Below are 20,527 nucleotides of genomic sequence, written 5' to 3' on the forward strand. Positions count from 1 at the left end.
GAAGCGCCCTGAGGAAGGTCTCCTTGAGGTGGCCACACCGCCGAGATAAAACGACCGGGCAAGGCGGGAAGGTGGCCCCTATGCACTCCAATAGGACGCAGCCCGTTCCCAGCCGGGGACGCGCCCGACAGGAGGGGGAAGGGAGTGTCGCCACCGAATCCCAGGAAAGGCCGCGGGACCCACCTCCGGCTCCCCCTCGCTCCCGCCCTCGGCCCCACCTCCCCCAGCCTGCACAAAGCCGGCCCGGAGGCGGGGGCCAGGCCTGCTGGGAGGCCGCCCGGACGAGACTGGACCGGGGCCCGGCGCCCCGCGGCTCCGGCCGCCGTGCCCCGGCGCGTCTCCAGTTCCAGTCCCGGACGGGGCGGACGCTCCCCCAAGCTGGCCTTCGGAGGCGCGGGAAGCCGGGCCCCCCGCCTTTTCGGCGACAGTCCCCCGGGGAGGCCAGGCGCACTCGCGCCGTCCCGCTAGCCACGCCCGAGGTGGCGGCCTCCAGCGCGCGGCGCCCCGGCCGTCGGGGCGGCGGAGGCCTGCCGGGCGTGGAGGGGACTCCCTAAGTCGCACGCGCCCCTTCGCGCCCAACCGTGGCACACTCTGGCCTCAAGTCGACCCCCCTCGTTTCCGAAAGGCCCCCGTCCTCCCGCACCTGCGTAAGGTGGCCAAACAATGCGGGGGCGGGCAGGAGGGGCGGGGAGGCCCGGGGACGCGGGTGGGTTCGGCGCCCGTGGCCCCCGAGACCGCGGCCGGCCGGCGTCTGGCCTCCCGTCGGGGGCGCACACACGCACACCGTCCGGCCCGGTGCGGGAAGATGGCCGTTTCTGCTTTCAGGATAAAGGCTCTTTGTTGCGCTCACACAAAAGCCGCCAAGACCCGCTTTTCCAGCAGGCCCTTTGGGCAAATCGAAGGAACGCAGCTGAATTTTCCAAATGGCCCTGGGAGCCCGAAGCGGTGGGAGCAACTAAAAGAGAAGGGGAATAAGAGGCCTCCCGCCCCCTTCTACCGAAACCTCTGCCAATATCCAAGGATTCGTCCTGGGAGACCGGGGCTGAGATCATTCGTAAAGGGAGGAAGGAAAGAGGAAAACCTACTTTTACTATCAAGGCCCAAAGGGGATATTAAACATTCACATTCTTGCAGGGTTTCTCCCCTTAACCAGGGTAGAAACATAATCTGGAAAAGTCTGGATACACCAAAAAGAAAAAGAAAGAAAAAAAAAATACCAACAATAGCAACTTAAAAAAAAAAAAAATAACAAACCAGTTGCCATCAGCCCAAAGTGGTAGTAGCAGCAGCCGGCGCGTGTGATCCACTTACTTGTCCGACTCTTGTGACATGTTTGATCCAATGAACTCGCTCCCCTTTTCCTGGAGCCTCAGCCTCTGGTGAAACTGGACTTTCAAGTCTGTGCAGGTGAAGGTGTGTGAGAGCGCCCGAGATGGCAGAACAAGAGCTACAGGTAATTCTGCTTTTCCGTCCCCCCTCACCACTCTCGCTCGCTCGCCCGCTCGCGCCCTCACCTAGCCGGAAAGGTGGGATAAGGGGGGGGGCCCCTCACATGGGGCCCGAGCTCGGAGGCGGCCGGGCGGCGCGGAGTCCCTCCCGAATGGTGGCAATGGGCAGCCACAGAGCAGAAAGTGGCGGACTTGGGCGGCCACAGGTAACTTTCTCGCAAGGAGCTGAATTCTTTCACTAAAGGGTACGAGCCCGAGGGACGAGCTGCGCGGTGATTGGCTGCGGGGCTCCCTCAGGTGAGCTGCCATTGGCAGAGGCGTGCTCAGGTAAGGCCCTTCTCCAAGTGCAGGTAACTCGCTCCGAAGTTTACCTGAGTGGAGCGGCGGCACGCTGGCGGCCCAGCGGCGGGCCGTGGGAGCTGAGGGTCGGCGCTTGGAGCAGACTTCGTGCTGTTTCCCTTCTTCCCGGAGGCCGGCCTAGGGTGAGGGGTTGGGGGACCTTGAAGGAGAGAAGTTAACCAGGAAAAAAATACAACCCAACACCTGCAACCACTAGGGATTGTGGGTCGAACGGAAGGACTAAGGAGAGCTGAACTCAGGTGTCCCAAGCCAACCGGAATCAAATGCGCAGCACAACCACGAGGCTTTTAATACCCACATTAAGAGGACAGGTTGGACAGTGTCGGAAAAGTACGGGACTGAAGTTTACGTTGTGCTCCGAGGGGTCGAAAAGCGCAAAGATCGCCAAGTCTGTTACGTAATTGCATTTTTAACATTCTTATCCACAACAAACAACATGTCCTGTCCCAATGTGTAAAAGATACGGTAGACGGCTAGACTTATAAATAGATAAGCAGACACGACTTAGCGACCGAACAGCAGCAACAGCATCCTTTCTTGACCTCGGCGGGTAGGGAGTGGCTGGTTTTGACGGGATGAAGAAATTTGGTTGAACAGTCAAATGGCTCAAGCGCAACTCTTCCATCTCAATTCTGCAGCCCAGGATTGCAGAGCTGCAAACCACTGAATCCCTCCCATAAACCTATTGTCATTTGACGTTTCCAGGCAGGCATCAACATTTACATTGTAATTCAATAGAGGCAGCAACTACAAAGGTGCTTTATCCTTCCAACTTAATATGGTTGCTACGGAAACAATTCAGGATGAAACTGACTTTTTGCAGTTTTGTTGCCCCTGGTTGAGAGCAGCGAATTTGCAAACCTGTAATTTATAACCAATCCTTCCAATGAGTACTTGTGTAAATTCTGACAGTAATGTAGCCCATGCATATTAATTGTAGAAATAAAGAGGGCATGGAAATTTTATCATAATTTATTTCGAGTTATTACTATGTTGGCAGAGGTGAAACAACTTCCATTTTAATCTGTATGGATCATATATTTCCTGCATATGATATGAGGCAAGGTTTGGCTGCTCCATGTTTCATTCTCAACAAATGAATTTCAGGATTTTTTTTTCTTTTTAAATACAGGATAAGCATGCACACTATCTTTTTTAAGGTAATGCAATACCTACTACATGTACCTTCTTAACCTCCTGTCTAGAGGCTACCAAATTCCACTTTTAGCTGTCTATTCTGTCATTACCTTCCTATTTCTAGTAATTTACACAGCTATCCCTTGATTTATCAATTTTGATAACAGGTGCTTTGACCACCTGTTGCCTTAGATAAGGACTTAGCTCTTTCAAACCCTGTCCAGTTTCATCTTCCACCATTTTCCAATGTATCTCTTTCACAGCTTAGGCACAGCAAGTAGTCAGTGAGTGTGCAAATACTAGTCACAACAGAACCAGCTACTGTACTATGCTTGTTTTCTTATTTTTAAAACAAGCTTTTATCTATTTACTTAGTTTGTGATGTTTCCAGTCGGATATTTTTTTTCTACAACATGTCTATCAAATGACTGTCACATTTATTTTTCAAATGATCAATCAATCCTACCCCCAACACCCCCAAACATCCTTCCGAAAGTCCACTGCCCTTTTGTTCCAATGGAGATGAGTTCCTCTCTGGACCTGCTACTCAGTTGTCATCTTGGAACAATCCGTCATCTCCAGAGTAAGAGCCCCATTTCTCTGTCATGTTAAAAGTTCATCTTTCCTTAGGAAGATTCCCCAAATATCAGAAATGAGATGTCTTTTCTGGTGGGCTCTTCAGCATCTCAAGAGAAATATCTGCCATCCCTTGACTGAGGGTACATTCACCTGGCTGCTGGTATTCTCAGAACAGGTCAGAAGAGATCCAGAGCAGTCACTGCTCAGCATGCAGCTTCTTTCTTTCCTGTAGGTATTTTACTCCTGCCCTTCTTTCTGCCGGATGTACAAGCCTCTCTCCTGTATTTCCCACCGTCACTGTAATCACCTGGCTGCAAGAAGTGGGACAGGGGACCTGAGGCTCTAACAAGCCCAAATATCCACACTCGCTCACTCAGCCTCTCGCCTCCCTCTCACTTCTGAGATCCTGCGCCCTCTCCTCAGCATCTCTCTCATGATTTCTGGCATCTCCAAGACCCGGCCTAATCCGATGTTTTATAGAAGAATCTCTTGGGCTGTTTCTATACTGACCTCTAGGATGTCATTAGAGTAGCTTCTGATGTTCTGTTAAACCAATTTCCACTCTTCCGTTCATCCCCATCTTCCAGAATTGTGTTGAGACAGATCTTTTGCAGATGACTCCACCTCCATCCTCTTTGTCCCTGTGAATTTATCCTCTTACTTTCCTTTACTGTCCTTTTCAGGAGACAATGAACAAAAACAAGTATGGGTCCATCTGCCATCTTTAATCTGAAGCCATTTCCAAAACCATCCATGTCAAAAGAACTTTTTCCAAACTGTCCCAAATTTGTTTGTGCAAACAAAACTAGAATTTATGAGCCAACCTTGCCTTTTCTTGATCAGTGGTGCCCAAGATTCCTTTCTTTCTCACCAATATCTAACAACTCAGCCTTGACTGCATTGCTTAGTATGCCCTGTTTGACTACCTACTGCTATATTGTTTGGTTAGATTCATGAAGGAGAAGGTCCTCGTGAACAATTTAAAATCATCAACCATGAAGTTAACTCTGTTACCCAATTGAAGGGTTTTTTTTTAATTTTTATTTCTTTTTAAACTTTTTATTTTGTATTAACATTGGGGTATTAACAATGTTGTGATAGTTTCAGGTGAACAGTGGAGGGACTCAGCCATATGTATACTATTTATTTATTTACTTATTTTTGACTGTGCTGGGCCTTCATTGCTGCACGGGATTTTTCTAGTTGCAGGGGTTGGTCTGGGGGCTGTCTACTCTTTGCTGCGGTGCTTGGGCTTCTCACTGCGGTGGCTTCTCTTGTGGAGGAACACAGGCTCTAGGGCACACGGGCTTCAGTAATTCCCATGTGTGGGCTCAGTAGCTGCGGTTCCTGGGCTCTGGAGTACAGGCTCAAGTTGTGGTGCTCGGGCTTAGTTGCTTCAAAGCATGTGGAATCTTCCAAGACCAGGGATCAAACCCATGTCTCCTGCATTGGCAGGCAGATTCTTTACAGTGAGCCACCAAGGAAGCCTCAGGTTACCCAATTGTTTTGATTCTGTTGGCAAAATAGTTCTAAGTGACTCTGAAACCTTGCCACACCCAACATGAGAATGTACTTCTCTCTCTTTCTCAAACATCTTTCTCCGTAAACTCTTAAGTGCAGCAGTCATTCCCAATGTGTGGTCCCTGGATGGACCATCAACATCAGATTACCTGGGAGCTTGTGAAAAATGCAAATTCACCGACTCACCCCAGGCCTCAAGAAACTCATGGAGGTGGACAGCAGTCTGTGTGTCTAGCAAGTCCTCCAGGTGATTCTGATGCAGGTTAGAGTTTGAAACACATCAGTACCAAATGCTGACGGGAGGAAGTAGCACCTCAGCAGCCACTGAAAGCCATCATTATAAATTATGCTGAACTTGGAGTTTTCCAGCAACATGTAGCAACCATGGGGTAGGCAGTCGATTTTACCTGTCTGGATTATTTTATTCCTAATCTAGTGACTGTTTATATAATGGTTGACTGTTATTCTAAATTGGAGCAGTTAGTGCATTTTTTAAAAACAGCCTGTGATCTGCTACATTATTTGTCATACCTTTAGGAACTTCAGCACAGGTTAGTGTCTGATGTCATTTTATGTGGCAGCAACAAAGTAAATTCTCATGTAAAAAGCTAGCGATAAGAAAAAGCTAGTGTTTTTAAACTATTTCATTTATGAGATTAAAGTTTTAGTTAAATTTCTAGGGGAGAAAAACTTCCATTATCATTTTCATGTTTACTTCTGTTATCATTTTAATGGTGATTTTTAGCATCTATTATAATGGCCAATGCCATTTTCCTAAATTAAAACTTTAGTATTTGCTAACCAAATTGTTACTTTATTATGTCTTTTTTTCCCCCTCGGTTGTTTTGACTCCACAAAAATCAGTAGATGCTACCCCATAGCCAACTCATCCCCATAGTGCCCTGAGTGAAGACAAGTCAGTTTAGATATATGATGTATTAAAACCCACTACCTAAGGCTCCAGGGAGTGAGAAGAACAGCCATCCGATGTTAAATCTCTTATAATGAGATGTGAGGAGAAGAATGCTGCTTCTGTGGCATATGGGCAGAAATACCAAGTTTGTTTTTAAATCGTATGTATATACATATATATAATTTATATATATTAATATATGTATTATATTTATCTATTTGGCTGCATCAGGTCTTAGGTGCAGCACATGGACTTAGTTGCCCCGCAGTATGTAGGATCTTAGTTCCCAGACCAGGGATTGAACCTGTGTCCCCTACATGAAAGATGGTTTTTAATCACTGGGCCACCAGGGTTAGTGAAAGTGAAAGTTAAGTCTATCAGTCGTGTCCGACTGTGCAACCCTGTGGACTGTAGCCCACCAGGCTTCTCCGTCCATGGGATTCTCCAGGCAAGAATACTGGAGTGGGTTGCTATTTCCTTCTCCAAGAAGTTCCTAAAAATACCAGGTTTCTAGGAACCATCAGTTGAATCTGCTTTGCTGCTTTTCACCCACTGAATGTCATATACAGAGCCACTAAAGCACATTGAATCTACTGTGGTAGATGACTGGTGGTATCTCCTAGGTTGCTTCACACTATAAAAATACTGTTTTTTTGTTTGGCTTTTATCCCCAAGAAGTAACCTTGTAAAGAATGAAATGTACCTGGGTGTCTGAATTTGAAATCAACATAGACATATATAACTTAACCAACTAAGCTTTAAATGGCACTTTTCTTACTGTTTGGGGCCACTTCTATTTTTCATAGTTGTATGGATACGTATATTTGCATTGACACTGCTTCCATGAAGACTCTGAAACTAGCAGTGTGGACTTTAGCTAGTAGCCTGAAGTAGCACATCTCCTTCAGGGAAGTGAAGGTTTCTGTTTCTTGGGCTGGTCATTGGTAACTCTTCAACAGAAAGGTGGTCCTGTTAAAACATACTGTATTGAATACATATCTTTATCTCTACTTCTTCCTGAAGTCCCATTGATGGAAGAATAAGAAAGGAGATGAGATGGTTCAAGATAACAAAATTTGGAAGGTGGAAAAAAGTGGAAAGTGACTAAAGGAGTAGACACTGATTTAGCTGAACTGAGAAAGATGAACCAGAGCATCTGTAGACAGGATCAAGCCTGTTTAGGCTATAGAACCTCATAAAGACATAGAAAATCAAGTTTCTAATTGTCATTGAAGGTGGGAGCAAGTGGAAGGACTGAAACCAGAGGAATAGATTAACATTTTTAATTCAAAGCTGTTAGACCCTCTAGGTCCCCTTGCCCCCCCCCCCACCCCACCCCTGGTATAATCAAGCTTCTATCTGTATTAATTTGCTTGTCATTCAATTACTAAGTCATGTCAAACTCTTTGTGACCCCATGGACTATAGTATGCCAGGCTCCTCTGTCCTTCATCATCTCCCAGAGTTTGCTCAAACTCATGTCCATTGAATCGGTGATACCATCCAACCAGCTCGTCCTCTGTCATCACCCCCATCATCCTCCTGCCTTCAGTCTTTCCCAGCATCAGGGTCTTTCCCAGTGAGTGAGCCCTTCGCATCAGGTGGCCACAGTTTTGGAGCTTCAACTTCAGCATCAGTCCTTCCAGTGAATATTCAGTGTAGATTTCTTTGAGGATTGATTGGTTTGATATTGCAGTTCAAGGGACTCTCAAGAGTCTTTTCCAGCACCATAATTTGAAAGCATCAATTTTTTGGCACTCAGCCTTCTTTACAGTCCAACTCTTACATCTGTACATGGCTACTAGAAAAACCATAGCTTTGACTATACGGACCTTTGTTGGCAAAGCTAGGGCTACCATAAAAAATACCACACATCATGTGGATTAAACAAGAGAAATATATTTTCTCACGGGTCTGGAGGTTACAAGTCCAAGGTTAAGGTTTCAGCAGGGTTTGCTTCATTCTGAAGCCTCTCTGCTTGACTTACAGGTGGCCATCACTGGCTCTATCCTCACAGAGCCTGTTCACTGTGAACATGCACGTGTCCTAATCGTCTCTTCTTATAAGGACACTGGTGATGTTGAATTAGGGCCCACCCATATGACCCCATTTTACCTTAATTGCCTTTTTAGAAGCCCTGTCTCCAAATACAGTCACACTCGGAGGTAAGGCCGTACCTCGGAGTTATTGGAGGTTTAGTTCCAGAGCACCTCAATAAAGTGAATATTGCAATAATGCAAGTCACATGAATTCTTTGGTTTCCCAGTACATACAAAAGCTCCATTTACACTATATTGTAGTCTATTAATTGTGCAATGGCATTATGTCTAAGAAAACAATGTGCATACTTTTAAGTAAAAAATACTTCATTGAAGTCATCCGCTGCTCAACAGCATAGGACTAAAGAATGGGTTGTCTTTTCTTTTCTTTTTTTTCTTTCTTCCAGCATATCTATCCTTTTCCCAGATCAAGACGTACTCCAGAAAAAATAGTTTAGTTTTTATGTTGAAATAAGACGTTTTGTACCTTTTATTTTCATGTGCTGCTGCTACTGCTGCTAAGTCGCTTCAGTCGTGTCCAACTCTGTGTGACCCCATAGACGGCAGCCCACCAGGCTCCCCCATCCCTGGGATTCTCCAGGCAAGGACACTGGAGTATTGCCATTTCCTTCTCCAATGCATGAAAGTGAAAAGTGAAAGTGAAGTCGCTCAGTCATGTCTGATTCTTCAAGAGCCCATGGACTGCAACCTGTCAGGCTCCTCCATCCATGGGATTTGCCAGGCAAGAGTACTGGAGTGGGCTGCCATCATCTTCTCTGTTTATTTTCATGTAGAATACCACAATTTATTGCTTAAAAAAAATACTTTATTATTAAAATGCTAGCCATCATCTAAGCGTTCATTAAGTAATCTTTTTGTTGGTGGGGAGTCTTGCCTAGGTATTGATGGCTGCTGACTAATCAGAGTGGTGGTTGCTGAAGGTTTGGGTGGCTGTGATGACTTAAAATAAGACAAGAGTAAAGTTTGCTACATCAATTGACTCTTCCTTTCCCAAAGAAATTGCTTGGTAGCATGCAGTACTGTTTAATAGCAAGAACTTCCTTTAAAACTAGAGTCAATCCTCTCAAGTCCTGCTATTGCTTTACCAGCTAAGTTTTTGTCATATTTTAAACCCTTGTCATTTCAACAATCTTCATAGCATCTTCACCAGGGGTAGATTCCATCTCAAGAAATCACTTTCTTTGCTCAACCATAACAAGCAACTCGGCATTCATGAAAGTTTTATCATGAGATTGCAGCAACTCAGTCACATCTTCAGGTTCTCCTTCTGTTTCTGATTCTCTTGCTTATTTCCAGCACATCTGCAGTTATTTCCTTCACAGAAATCTTTTTTTTTAATTTGTTTTTGATCAGAGTAATTGCTTTACAATGTTGTGTTGGTTTCTGCCATATAACAACATGAATCAGCTATAAGTATACATATATCCCCTCCCTCTTGAACCTCCCTCCCACCCATCCCCATCCCACTGCTCTAAGTTGTCACAGAGCACCAGATTGAGCTCCCTGTGTTTTATAGCAGCTTCCCAACAGCTATCTGTTTTACATGTGGTAATGCATATGTTTCAATGCTATTGTCTCAATTCTTCCCACCCTCTCCTTCCCCCACTGTGTACACAAGTCTGTTCTCTATGTCTGCATCTCCATTACTGCCCTCCAAATAGGTTCATCAGTACTTTTTCTAGATTCCATACATATGCATTAATATGTGATATTTGTTTTCCTGACTTTACTCTATAACAGGCTCTAGGTTCATCCATCTCAATTCAACTGGCTGAAATGTATTCCTTTTTTTTTTTTTTTTTGACATGTATTCCTTTTTATGGCTGAGTAATATTGTAATGTATATATGTACCACAATTGCTTTATCCATTCATCTGTCAATGAACATCTAAGTTACTTCCCTGTACTGGCCATGCTGCAATGAATGTTGGGATACATGTGTGTTTTTGAATAATGGTTTTTCTCAGGAGCCTGATAGGGTACAGTCGCAAAGAGTCGGACATGACTGAGCTATTTTAGGGTATATGCTCAGTAGTAGGAGTGTTGGGTCATATGGTAGTTTTATTCCTGTTTTTTTAAGGATTCTCCATACTGTTCTTCATAATGACTACATCAATTTACATTCCCACCAACAGTGTAAGAGGGTTCCATTTTCTCCACATCCTCTCCAGCATTTATTGTTTGTAAATTTTTTGATGATGGCCATTCTGACCATGTGAGGTGATATTTCATTGTAGTTTTGACTTGAATTTCTCTAATAATAAGCGATGTTGAACATCTGTATGTCTTCTTCAGAGAAATGTCTGTTTAGGTCTTCTGCCCATTTTTTTGATTGGAGACTGTTTGTTTTTCTGATATTGAGCTGCATGAGCCACTTGTATATTTTGGAGATTAATCCTTTGTCAATTGCTTCATTTGCAATTATTTTCTTCCATTCTGAGGGTTGTCTTTTCATTTTGTTCATATTTGTTTTCATTTTCCTTTGGTGTGCAGAAGCTTTTAAGTTTAATTAAGTCCCATTTGTTTAGTTTTGTTTTTATTTCCATTACTCAAGGAGGTAGGTCAAAGAAGATCTTGCTGTGATTTATGTCAAAGAGCCTTCTCTGAAATCTTGAATGCCTCAAAGTCATTCATGAGGATTGGAACCAACCTTTACCCAACTCCTGTTTTTGTTTTTTGGTTTTTTAATTAATTTTGTTTTTTGACTGCGCTGGGTCTTTGTTGCTGCTCACAGGCTTCTGTCCAGTTGTGGTGGGCAAGGCATACTCTTCCCTGTGGTGTGCAGGCTTCTCACGGTGGCTTCTCTTATTGCAGAGCACAGCCTCTAGGTGTGTGGGCTTCCGTAGTCATGGCACACAGGGTTAGTTACTCCACAGCATGTGGGATCTCCCCTCACCAGGGATCAAACCCATGTCTGTCCCTTGCATTGACAGGTGGATTCTTAACCGCTGGGTCATCAGAGAAGTCCTTCCTAACTCCTGTTAATGTTGATATTTTGACCTTTTTTCTGTGAGTCACCTCATCTTAATGTTCTTAATGACTGTTTTTAATGGCATCCAGAATGACGAATCCTTTCCTGAAGGTTTTTCATTTACTTTGTCCAGATTCATGAGAAGAATTATTGTCTATGGCAGCTTTAGTCTTACACGGTGTATTTCTTAATTAGTAAGACTTGAAGGTTGAAATGACTCCTTGATTCACGGGCTGCAAAATGGATATCATCTTAGGAGGCATGAAACGTTCATCTCTTTGTATGCCTCCATCAGAGATCTTAGGTAACCAGGTGCATTTTCAGTGAGCATCAGTATTTTGAAATTAATCTCTTTTTATCTGAGCAGTAGGTCTCAACAGTGGCTTGCTGCTGCTGCTGCTGCTGCTAAGTCGCTTCAGTCGTGTCTGACTCTGTGTGACCCCATAGACAGCAGCCCACCAGGCTCCCCCGTCCATGGGATTTTCCAGGCAAGAGTGCTGGAGAGGGTTGCCATTGCCTTCTCTGCAACAGTGTCTTAGAACATGCAGTTAGCCATGTTGTAAACACATATGCAATCATACAAGCTCTTTGTTCCTTGAGCACAGTCAAAGTAGATTTAGGATAGTTCTTAAGGGCCTGAGGATTTTCAGAGTGGTTGATGAGCATTGACTTCAACGTCAAGTCACCAGCTGTATAAACCTCTTTTATGAGAGTTTGCCTGTCCTTTGAAGCTTTGAAGCCAGTTGTTGACTTCTCTCTAGCCGTGAAAGTTCTAGATGACATCTTCTTCCAATATAAGGGTTTTTCATCTACACCGAAAGTTTGATGTTTAATGTAGCCGTCTTTGATAATTATCTTAGCTAGATCTTCTGTATAACTTGCTGCAGCTTCTACATCAGCACTTGTTGCTTCATCTTGCACGTTTATGTAACAGAGACAGCTTCTTTCCTTAAAGCTCATGAACCAGCTCTGCTAGCTTCAGACTTTTCTTCTACAGCTTCCCCACCTCCATCAGCCTTCGCAGAACTGAAGAGAATTAGAGCACTTTCACTTTTCACTTTCACGCATTGGAGAAGGAAATGGCAACCCACTCCAGTATTCTTGCTTGGAGAATCCCAGGGACGGTGGAGCCTGGTGGGCTGCCGTCTATGGGGTCGCACAGAGTTGGACACGACTGAAGTGATTTAGCAGCAGCAGCAGCAGCAGAGCCTTGCTCTGGAGGAGGCGTTGATTTAAGACAATGTGGTGGTTGGTTTGATCTATCTAGACCACTAAAACTTGCTTCATATCAGCAATAAGTTTTTCACTTTCTTATCATTTCTGTGTTCACTGGAGTAGCACTTTTAATTTCCTTCAGGAACTCTTTTTTTTTTTTTTTGCATTTACAACTTAGCTAATTATTTGGCACAAGAGGCCTAGCTTTTGGCTTGACTCAGCTTTCTATATGCCTTTCTCACTGAACTTAATAATTTTCAAGTTTAATTTAAAATGAGACACATGTGATTTGTCCTTTCATTTGGACACTTAGAGGCCACTGTAGGGTTATTAAGTGGCCTGATAACAATATTGTTGGGTCTCAGGGAATAGGGGGGCCTGAGAGAGATGGGGGAATGACCCATCAATGGAGACATTAGAACACACACACATTTATCAATTAAGTTGGCCATCTTATATGGGCACAGTTCATGGTGCCACCATAACAATTACAATAGTAGCATTGAAGGTCACTTTTTGGGCTTCCCTGGCAATTCAGTGGTAAAGAATCCACTTGCCAATGCAAGAAGCATGGACTCGATCCTGGTCTGGGAAGATCCCACGTGCCACGGAGCAATCAAGCCCAAGCACCCAACTATTGAACCTGCTCCAGAGCCTGGGAATCACAGCTACTGAGCCCATGCCGCAGCTATGGAAGCCCATGTGCCTGGAGCCCGTGCTCTGCAGTAAGAGAAGCCACCGCTGTGAGAAGCCCATGCACTGCGAGGAAGAGTAGCCCTGGCTCACTGCAACCAGACAAAAGCCCACGCAGCACCGAGACCCAGCACAGCCAAATAGATAAATAAATAGAAGTTTTAAAAGAGCACATCACGCATCACTGTAGCAAATATAGTAATAATTGAAAAGTTTGAAATATTGCAAAAATCGTGAAAATGTGACACGGAGACACAAAGTGGTCAAATGCCATTGGAAAAATGGTGCCAACAGACTTGCCTGATGCAGGGTTGCCACAAGCCTTCTGTTTGTTTAAAAAAAATAAATGCACACAAAGCCCAATAAAGTGAAGTGCAATAAAATGGAGTATGCCACTGCCAAGGGTTAGGACCTCAACCTATGGATTTAGGTGGGGGGCACAATTCAGCCCGTAACACCATCCCTCCTCATTCTGGCAGGAGACAGGAGTGTATTCTAGACGAAGTGAACCAGGAAGACTGCAGACTTGGGTGTATCGAGGGAATCATCAGGAGTGAGGCACTGGACCTATAACAAGGAGAGTTTGTGAAGGCCATATGCTAATTAGTGAGATACCATCTCCTGGTTTCCTCCACCCAGCCCAGTGAGCCAGGAACCAAGCTTATCCCACCAGCAGCCACGCCTTTTCTCAAAGCAGGAGATCAGAAGATCTTTCTTTGGATTAATTGTAAGGTCTTAGAGAAAAGATCTGCAGATACTGATGTGCGTGTTTCCCAATCAGGAAGAAAGAGAGAGTGGGGAAAAAAAGAAGAAAGAGAAGAAAGAAAAGAGAGGGGGAAAGGAAGGAAGGAAGAAATGAAAGAAAGCAAAGAAAGAAAGGAAAAAGAGGGCCATTCTCTAATACATCTGCTTTCAACAAAGTCCATCAGTCAACAAGTCCTACCTTCATACAGAGAGTTTCTAAGGAGCTCTTTCTGCTACACTCTTAAATATAGATAAGAGGTTAGAGGTCAGACATTTGAGAAAAGCCTCCAAAATGAAGACTTGACCAAAATGTAACTAAAAGAGTGATTTTAAGAAAAACAGACGGTACAAAGATGGAATAAAGATTGTATAATTAAAATATGAGAAAACATTGCATCCATGAAATAAGAACAGCGTACTACTTATTTTTTTAAATTTTTTTATGGAATGCTTCATGAATTTGCTTGTCATCCTTGTACACTTGCCATGCTCATCTTCTCTACATTGTTCCAGCTTTAGCATATGTGCTGCGGCAGTGAGCAGCATACTATTTAAAACAATGAAACAACCATCAGGGAGTCAAAAAGGGCTCATAGACATTAAAATATCAATATGAAAGCCTAAAAACAGCCTTCCATGGTATATTTGAAGATAGAATCTAGGAAATCTCCCATAAAGTAGGAAAAAAAGACAAAATAGAGAGTAAAAGAGAAAAAAAATTAACAATTGTAAGGTCAGACAGGTAGATCTAATACATGACTAAGAGGTATTTCAGAAAAAGAGAATGGAAAAACGTTGGAAAGAAAATTATCAGAGAAAAGACAAAATATAATTTTTAAAGAGCTTAAGTATTTTAAGTCTTCTAATTGGTATGACCCACACAGTGGTCAGCACAGTGGGTTCTAAATGATGTAAATTGAAGCAATTATCATAAAATGTCTGGGCTGATCTTTCTAGCCCAGAGAAATGAAATGAAAATAAAATGAAGCAAGCAAAGAGGAAACTGCTCAGACACAAAGGATCAACAATAAGAAAAAAAAAGAAAGGGGAAAAAATGGAAGTCCCTGGTGGTCTAGTGGTTAGGATTTCGAGCTTCCACAGCCTGCAGTGGCCGTAGTCGGTGAACTAGATCCCACAAGCTGTGGGGCATGGCCAAAAAAAAAGAAGAATCAGAATATATTAGCTCATTCAACAATACTGCCAGCTTCAAGATATTCAGTCATTTGAGTTCAGTCGCTAAGTTGTGTCCGACTGTTTGCGACCCCATGAATCGCAGCATGCCACACCTCCCTGTCCATCACCAACTCCCAGAGTTCACTCAGACTCACATCCATCGAGTCAGTGATGCCATCCAGCCATCTCATCCTCTGTCATCCCCTTCTCCTCCTGCCCCAATCCCTCCCAGCATCAGAGTCTTTTCCAATGAGTCAGCTCTTCTCATGAGGTGGCCAAAGTACTGGAGCTTCACCTTTAGCATCATTCCTTCCAAAGAAATCCCAGGGCTGATCTCCTTCAGAATAGACTGGTTGGATCTCCTTGCAGTCCAAGGGATGCTCAAGAGTCTTCTTCAACACCACAGTTCAAAAGCATCAATTCTTCAGCGCTCAGCTTTCTTCACAGTCCAACTCTCACATCCACACGTGACCACAGGAAAAACCATAGCCTTGACTAGATGGACCTTAGTCGGCAAAGTAATGTCTCTGCTTTTGAATATGCTATCTAGGTTGGTCATAACTTTTCTTCCAAGGAGTAAGCGTCTTTTAATTTCATGGCTGCAGTCACCATCTGCAGTGATTTTAGAGCCCCCAAAAATAAAGTCTGACACTGTTTCCACTATTTCCCCATCTATTTCCCATGAAGTGATGGGACCAGATGCCATGATCTTCGTTTTCTGAATGTTGAGATTTAAGCCAACTTTTTCGCTCTCCACTTTCACTTTCATCAATAGGCTTTTGAGTTCCTCTTCACTTTCTGCCATAAGGTGGTGTCATCTGCATATCTGAGGTTATTGATATTTCTCCCAGCAATCTTGATTCCAGCTTGTGTTTCTTCCAGCCCAGCGTTTCTCATGATGTACTCTGCATAGAAGTTAAATAAACAGGGTGACAATATACAACCTTGATATACTCCTTTTCCTATTTGAAACCAGTCTGTTGTTCCATGCCGAGTTCTAACTGTTGCTTCCTGACCTGCATATAAGTTTCTCAAGAGGCAGGTCAAGTGGTCTGGTATTCCCATCTCTTTCAGAATTTTCCACAGTTTATTGTGATCCACACAGTCAAAGGCTTTGGTATAGTCAATAAAGCAGAAATAGATGTTTTTCTGGAACTTTCTTGCTTTTTCCATGATCCAGCAGATGTTGGCAATTTGATCTCTTGTTCCTCTGCCTTTTCTAAAACCAGCTTGAACATCTGGAAGTTCATGGTTCATGTATTGCTGAAGCCTGACTTGGAGAATTTTGAGAATTACTTTACTAGCGTGTGAGATGAGTGCAATTGTGTGGTAGTTTGAGCATTCTTTGGCATTGCCCTTCTTTGGGATTGGAATGAAAACTGACCTTTTCCAGTCCTGTGGCCACTGCTGAGTTTTCCAAATTTGCTGGCATATTGAGTGTAGCACTTTCACAGCATCATCGTTCAGCATTTGAAACGGCTCAACTGGAATTCCATCACCTCCACTGGCTTTGTTCGTAGTGATGCTTTCTAAGGCCCACTTGACTTGACATTCCAGGATGTCTGGCTCTAGGTGAGTGATCACACCATCGTGATTATCTTGGTCTTGAAGATCTTTTTGTACAGTTCTTCAGTGTATTCTTGCCACCTCTTCTTAATGTCTTCTGCTTCTGTTAGGTCCATACCATTTCTGTCCTTTATCGAGCCCATCTTTGCATGAAATGTTCCCTTGGTATCTCTAATTTTCTTGAAGAGATCTCTAGTCTTTCCCTTTCTGTTCTTTTCCTCTATTTCTTTGCATTGATCGCTAAAGAAGGCTTTCTTATCTCTTTTGCTATTCTTTGGAACTCTGCATTCAGATGCTTATATCTTTCCTTTTCTCCTTTGCTTTTCACTTCTCTTCTTTCACAGCTGTTTGTAAGGCCTCCCCAGACAGCCATTTTACTTTTTTGCATTTCTTTTCCATGGGGATGGTCTTGATCCCTGTCTCCTGTACCATGTCAAGAACCTCAGTCCATAGTTCATCAGGCACTCTATCAGATCTAGTCCCTTAAATCTATTTCTCACTTCCACTGTATAATCAAGATATTAGCGGGGACAAAAACCTTTAAATGCTGAATTATATACCTAGACAAGTTATCAGTGAAGTATGAAAGTAGAATAAAATTCAATTCCAGAAGCTCAAGTTCTAAAACCTTGCATCCTTTCTCAAAAAAATACTAGACAATGTACTCTATTAAGACATGGAAAAACAGAAAGAACCAAGAAAGAGATAGTCTTAAGATTCAGGAAAGAGAGGAGGCAACAGAGGAGAAAGTTAGAGGGATGGCAGAAAATGATAATGGCTTAGCAGGCTTAGAGAGCAACTAAATTCTCTCATCCAACAGAGGTCTTGGGGTGGGGGTGAAGGGTTGAACCCAACAATTAAGTTTAACATTATGGAAAATTATATTGAGATGCTCTTTGAGGGTATGAAAAGTATTAGGAATAGGTACAGAGAAAACTAAATATTTAACATTCAGTAACTCTGGGGGAAAATTATACAAGACTGGAAATATTATCAAATTAATCTTGCTACATACTTGGTTCAACAGTGAATAATATTCATATGATCTTCATAATAGTATTTCTGGATGATAATTTACTAAAACTGGTGATAAACTGGGAAGATGAAAGGAGGAAGATACTGGTATTGGGTGGGTGACGACGATGCGGGAGATTGTGAGAGTTAAATTATCATCTGCTTGCACACGTACTTTGTCGCTCAGTCATGTCTGACTCACTGCGATCCCATGGACTGCAGCCCACCAGGCCCCACTGTCTGTGGGATTTTCCAGGCAAGAGTACTGGATTATGCTGCCATGCCCTCCTCCAGGGGATCTTCCCAACCCAAGGACTGAACCCCCTTCTCTTACATCTTGTGCATTGGCAGGCGGGTTCTTTACCACTAGTGTCACCTGGGAAGCTCAAAATAGTCATCTTCTATAACAGAAAGTCAATACTTATTGCCCCAAATTCATAAATCAGAAACTAGCAACTAAACATCAATTAGAAATGCTTTTGGCTGCTAGTAATATCAAGGCTGATTAACAGTAGTTTAGAAAGATGCGATTTAGTTTTTCTCATTTGGAAAAAAAAAAAAAAAAAGGTCTGAAAGTTAGCATTGGTCCCAACACTCAGTTGTGGTATCTCTGAGAGTCTCTTGGCCTTTTTCATGTGGACACAAGACGACCCCATCAACATTAGCCGTTACATCTATGCTTAAGACAGTAAGGAGGAGGAGAGGGTGGTGCTTACCTCAACTAAGTCATTTATGAAGAAAGAAATGCCAGCACTGATGCGAGAAGCCTCCTATATGCCTCAATCTCATTGGCCAGACCTGGGTCACAGAACTGTGTTCTGGGTTGGCCAGTCAGCATACTACTTAGAAATATAGAAGTGAATGACAGAATTTGAAAAAGAAAGCTTAAATGATGAAAAACAGTTGCCCCTGAGGAGTGGGATTGGAAAGTGGGGAGGAGTGAGGCATGGATTGATTTTTTTAATGATATTAACCTGTATCATTTTCAATATTATTCAGTTCAGTTCAATTCAGTCGATCAGACGTGTCCGACTCTTTGCAACCCCATGAATCGCAGCACACCAGGCCTCCCTGTCCATCACCAACTCCCAGAGTTCACTCAGACCCATCGAGTCGGTGATGCCATCCAGCCATCTCATCCTCTGTCCTCCCCTTCTCCTCCTGCCCCCAATCCCTCCCAGCATCAGAGTCTTTTCCAGTGAGTCAACTCTTCACATGAGGTGGCCAGAGTACTGGAGTTTCAGCTTTAGCATCATTCCTTCCAAAAGAAATCCCAGGGCTGATCTCCTTCAGAACGGACTGGTTGGATCTCCTTGCAGTCCAAGGGACTCTCAAGAGTCTTCTTCAACACCACAGTTCAAAAGCATCAACTGAAGGTAATTATTTGACTTTTAAAACTACATATAGTTTATATGCATTATAGTTTACATCCACAAATGTACAACTTGGATCAAATAAAATTAAATTAAAAAATAAAAGTACAATTGCAAATATATCATGTTCCCTCTTTCCCAGGGTCTTTGCATTTGCTGTCCTGTATCCCTAAACCTCCTGGTCTCTTTAATCCCTCATCCAACTAGCTCCTAACCTTCCTTCAGATCGTGCTCTATCATTTCATCCCCAGAGAAGCATCATCTACTCTCCCAGATCATGTAGAGGTATATTGGGAAGATATATTTCTCCATGGTTTATTAATCCAGGAGATTAATAATTAAAAATGTTCCTCTTTTTGAAAACACTTGTCACAGTTGTGATTTCATATTTACTTGCACAGTGTCTGATCGCTGGCCATCGCCTTCCACTAGACTCTGAGCTTCAGGAGGGCGGAGATGATATCTGTTACTGGCTCTTCATTGTCTCCCCAGCACTTAATACCATTGCTGGCATTTGGTCAGCAGTTTCATAACTCAGAGTTCTGAGTCAGTGTCTTGGCACTCATCTGCCTCTCACAGTAGAAACTTTCATGTTCTTACACAACCAAGTTTAAAAGCAGGAAGAAGGAAGATAGAGCATGTACTTTAGGGATGAAAATCTTTCCCAGAAGCCCCCATCAGACTTCACCTTGTATCTCACTGGCCAGAACTAGGTCACATGGTCCATACAAATCAGGAGCTGGATCCATCTTTCATGAGATCAAGAAATCTTCACTCAATATTGGAATAGATCTGGGTTATCTTAACAAGAAAGTAGTGGGAGACTGCCACTGAGTTAAAAATAAATGGTAATAGAGATAACAAAGAATTGATCGCTTCATAATACAGATGATAATTTTGACCTTCATTTCAGATAATGTAAGTAACAGATCTGGGATTCAAATCTTTATCTGCTTTATTCTAAAGTCTGTATCATGATACCTCCTAGCTTTAAATGTAAAGTTCTTTCTGATTCAAGATGTGGTAGATTTAGTCAGGAATGGCTTCATAGAAGAAACATTTCTTAGGCATGGTCTTGAAAGAAATAATACAAATTGAGTTGATGGAGTGAATGAGAGGGAAGTTATTAGTTATATTAAAACCACTCTCTTGGACTTGCTTGGAGGCCCAGTGGTTAAGAATCCACCTTACAAAAAAAAAAAAAGAAGAATCCACCTTACAATGCAAGGGACATGGGTTTGATCCCTCATCAGGGAACTAATATCCCACACGCCACAGGGCAACTAAGTCAGAGCTCCCTGACTACTGAACTCATGCAACAATGAAAACCTAGTGCAGCCAAAAAAAAAAAAAACCCACGAAAAACACCCTTTTCATTTTTATTCTTATATTAAACTGCTTTTCATATATCCCATTGATCATCAGAGCATCGCTCTCTATTTTGGGAATTATTATTGCTTTGATGGTCTAAATGAACTATAAATAAACTGAGACAAGAAGACATTTACCTGGGGGAAAATGTCACAGTGAGAACCCAGAGACCATGGCTGGGCTACAGGAAGACAGAATGTTCTGAGATTTTTAATGAGGCATGTTGTTGATGCCTCAAAATACTCTTAAAAATGTCTCAACCTGGAAAACATATTCAAGTAACCTAATATCACGGAACTGCTGGTTTCCTGCTTCATAACCTTCAGCAGTTCCTCAGTACACACAGGGCAACCTCATCTAGGAATTAAGATGTTTCCCAATCTAACTCCA

General features: G+C 43.1%; 1 protein-coding gene and 2 non-coding genes across 5 annotated transcripts in view; all 3 read right to left on the minus strand.

The window, feature by feature from the left end:
* Positions 1–1,665, minus strand: part of GRHL2 (grainyhead like transcription factor 2) — a 172,324-nt gene extending 170,659 nt beyond the window's left edge. For 2 of the 3 annotated variants that reach the window (XM_027973164.2, XM_027973163.2), the window contains exon 1: positions 1,312–1,665. In XM_027973164.2, the coding sequence (XP_027828965.2) occupies positions 1,312–1,331 (20 nt within the window). In that variant the 5' untranslated portion in view covers positions 1,332–1,665. Of the gene's footprint in view, positions 1–1,254 lie in introns of all 3 variants that reach the window. The other variant, XM_042254430.1, reaches the window with a different exon arrangement.
* Positions 1,666–5,884: 4,219 nt separating this feature from the next.
* Positions 5,885–6,031, minus strand: LOC114116495 (small nucleolar RNA SNORA79). The gene has a single exon (XR_003590399.1). It is a non-coding gene; the product is annotated as a small nucleolar RNA SNORA79 (small nucleolar RNA).
* An 8,045-nt stretch (positions 6,032–14,076) lies between these two features.
* LOC114116526 (U6 spliceosomal RNA) lies at positions 14,077–14,183 on the minus strand. Its single transcript, XR_003590427.1, has one exon. It is a non-coding gene; the product is annotated as a U6 spliceosomal RNA (small nuclear RNA).
* Between the last annotated feature and the right edge of the window lie 6,344 nt (positions 14,184–20,527).

This window comes from Ovis aries, chromosome 9 (genome assembly GCF_016772045.2).
Source record: "Ovis aries strain OAR_USU_Benz2616 breed Rambouillet chromosome 9, ARS-UI_Ramb_v3.0, whole genome shotgun sequence".
Lineage (NCBI taxonomy): Eukaryota > Metazoa > Chordata > Mammalia > Artiodactyla > Bovidae > Ovis > Ovis aries.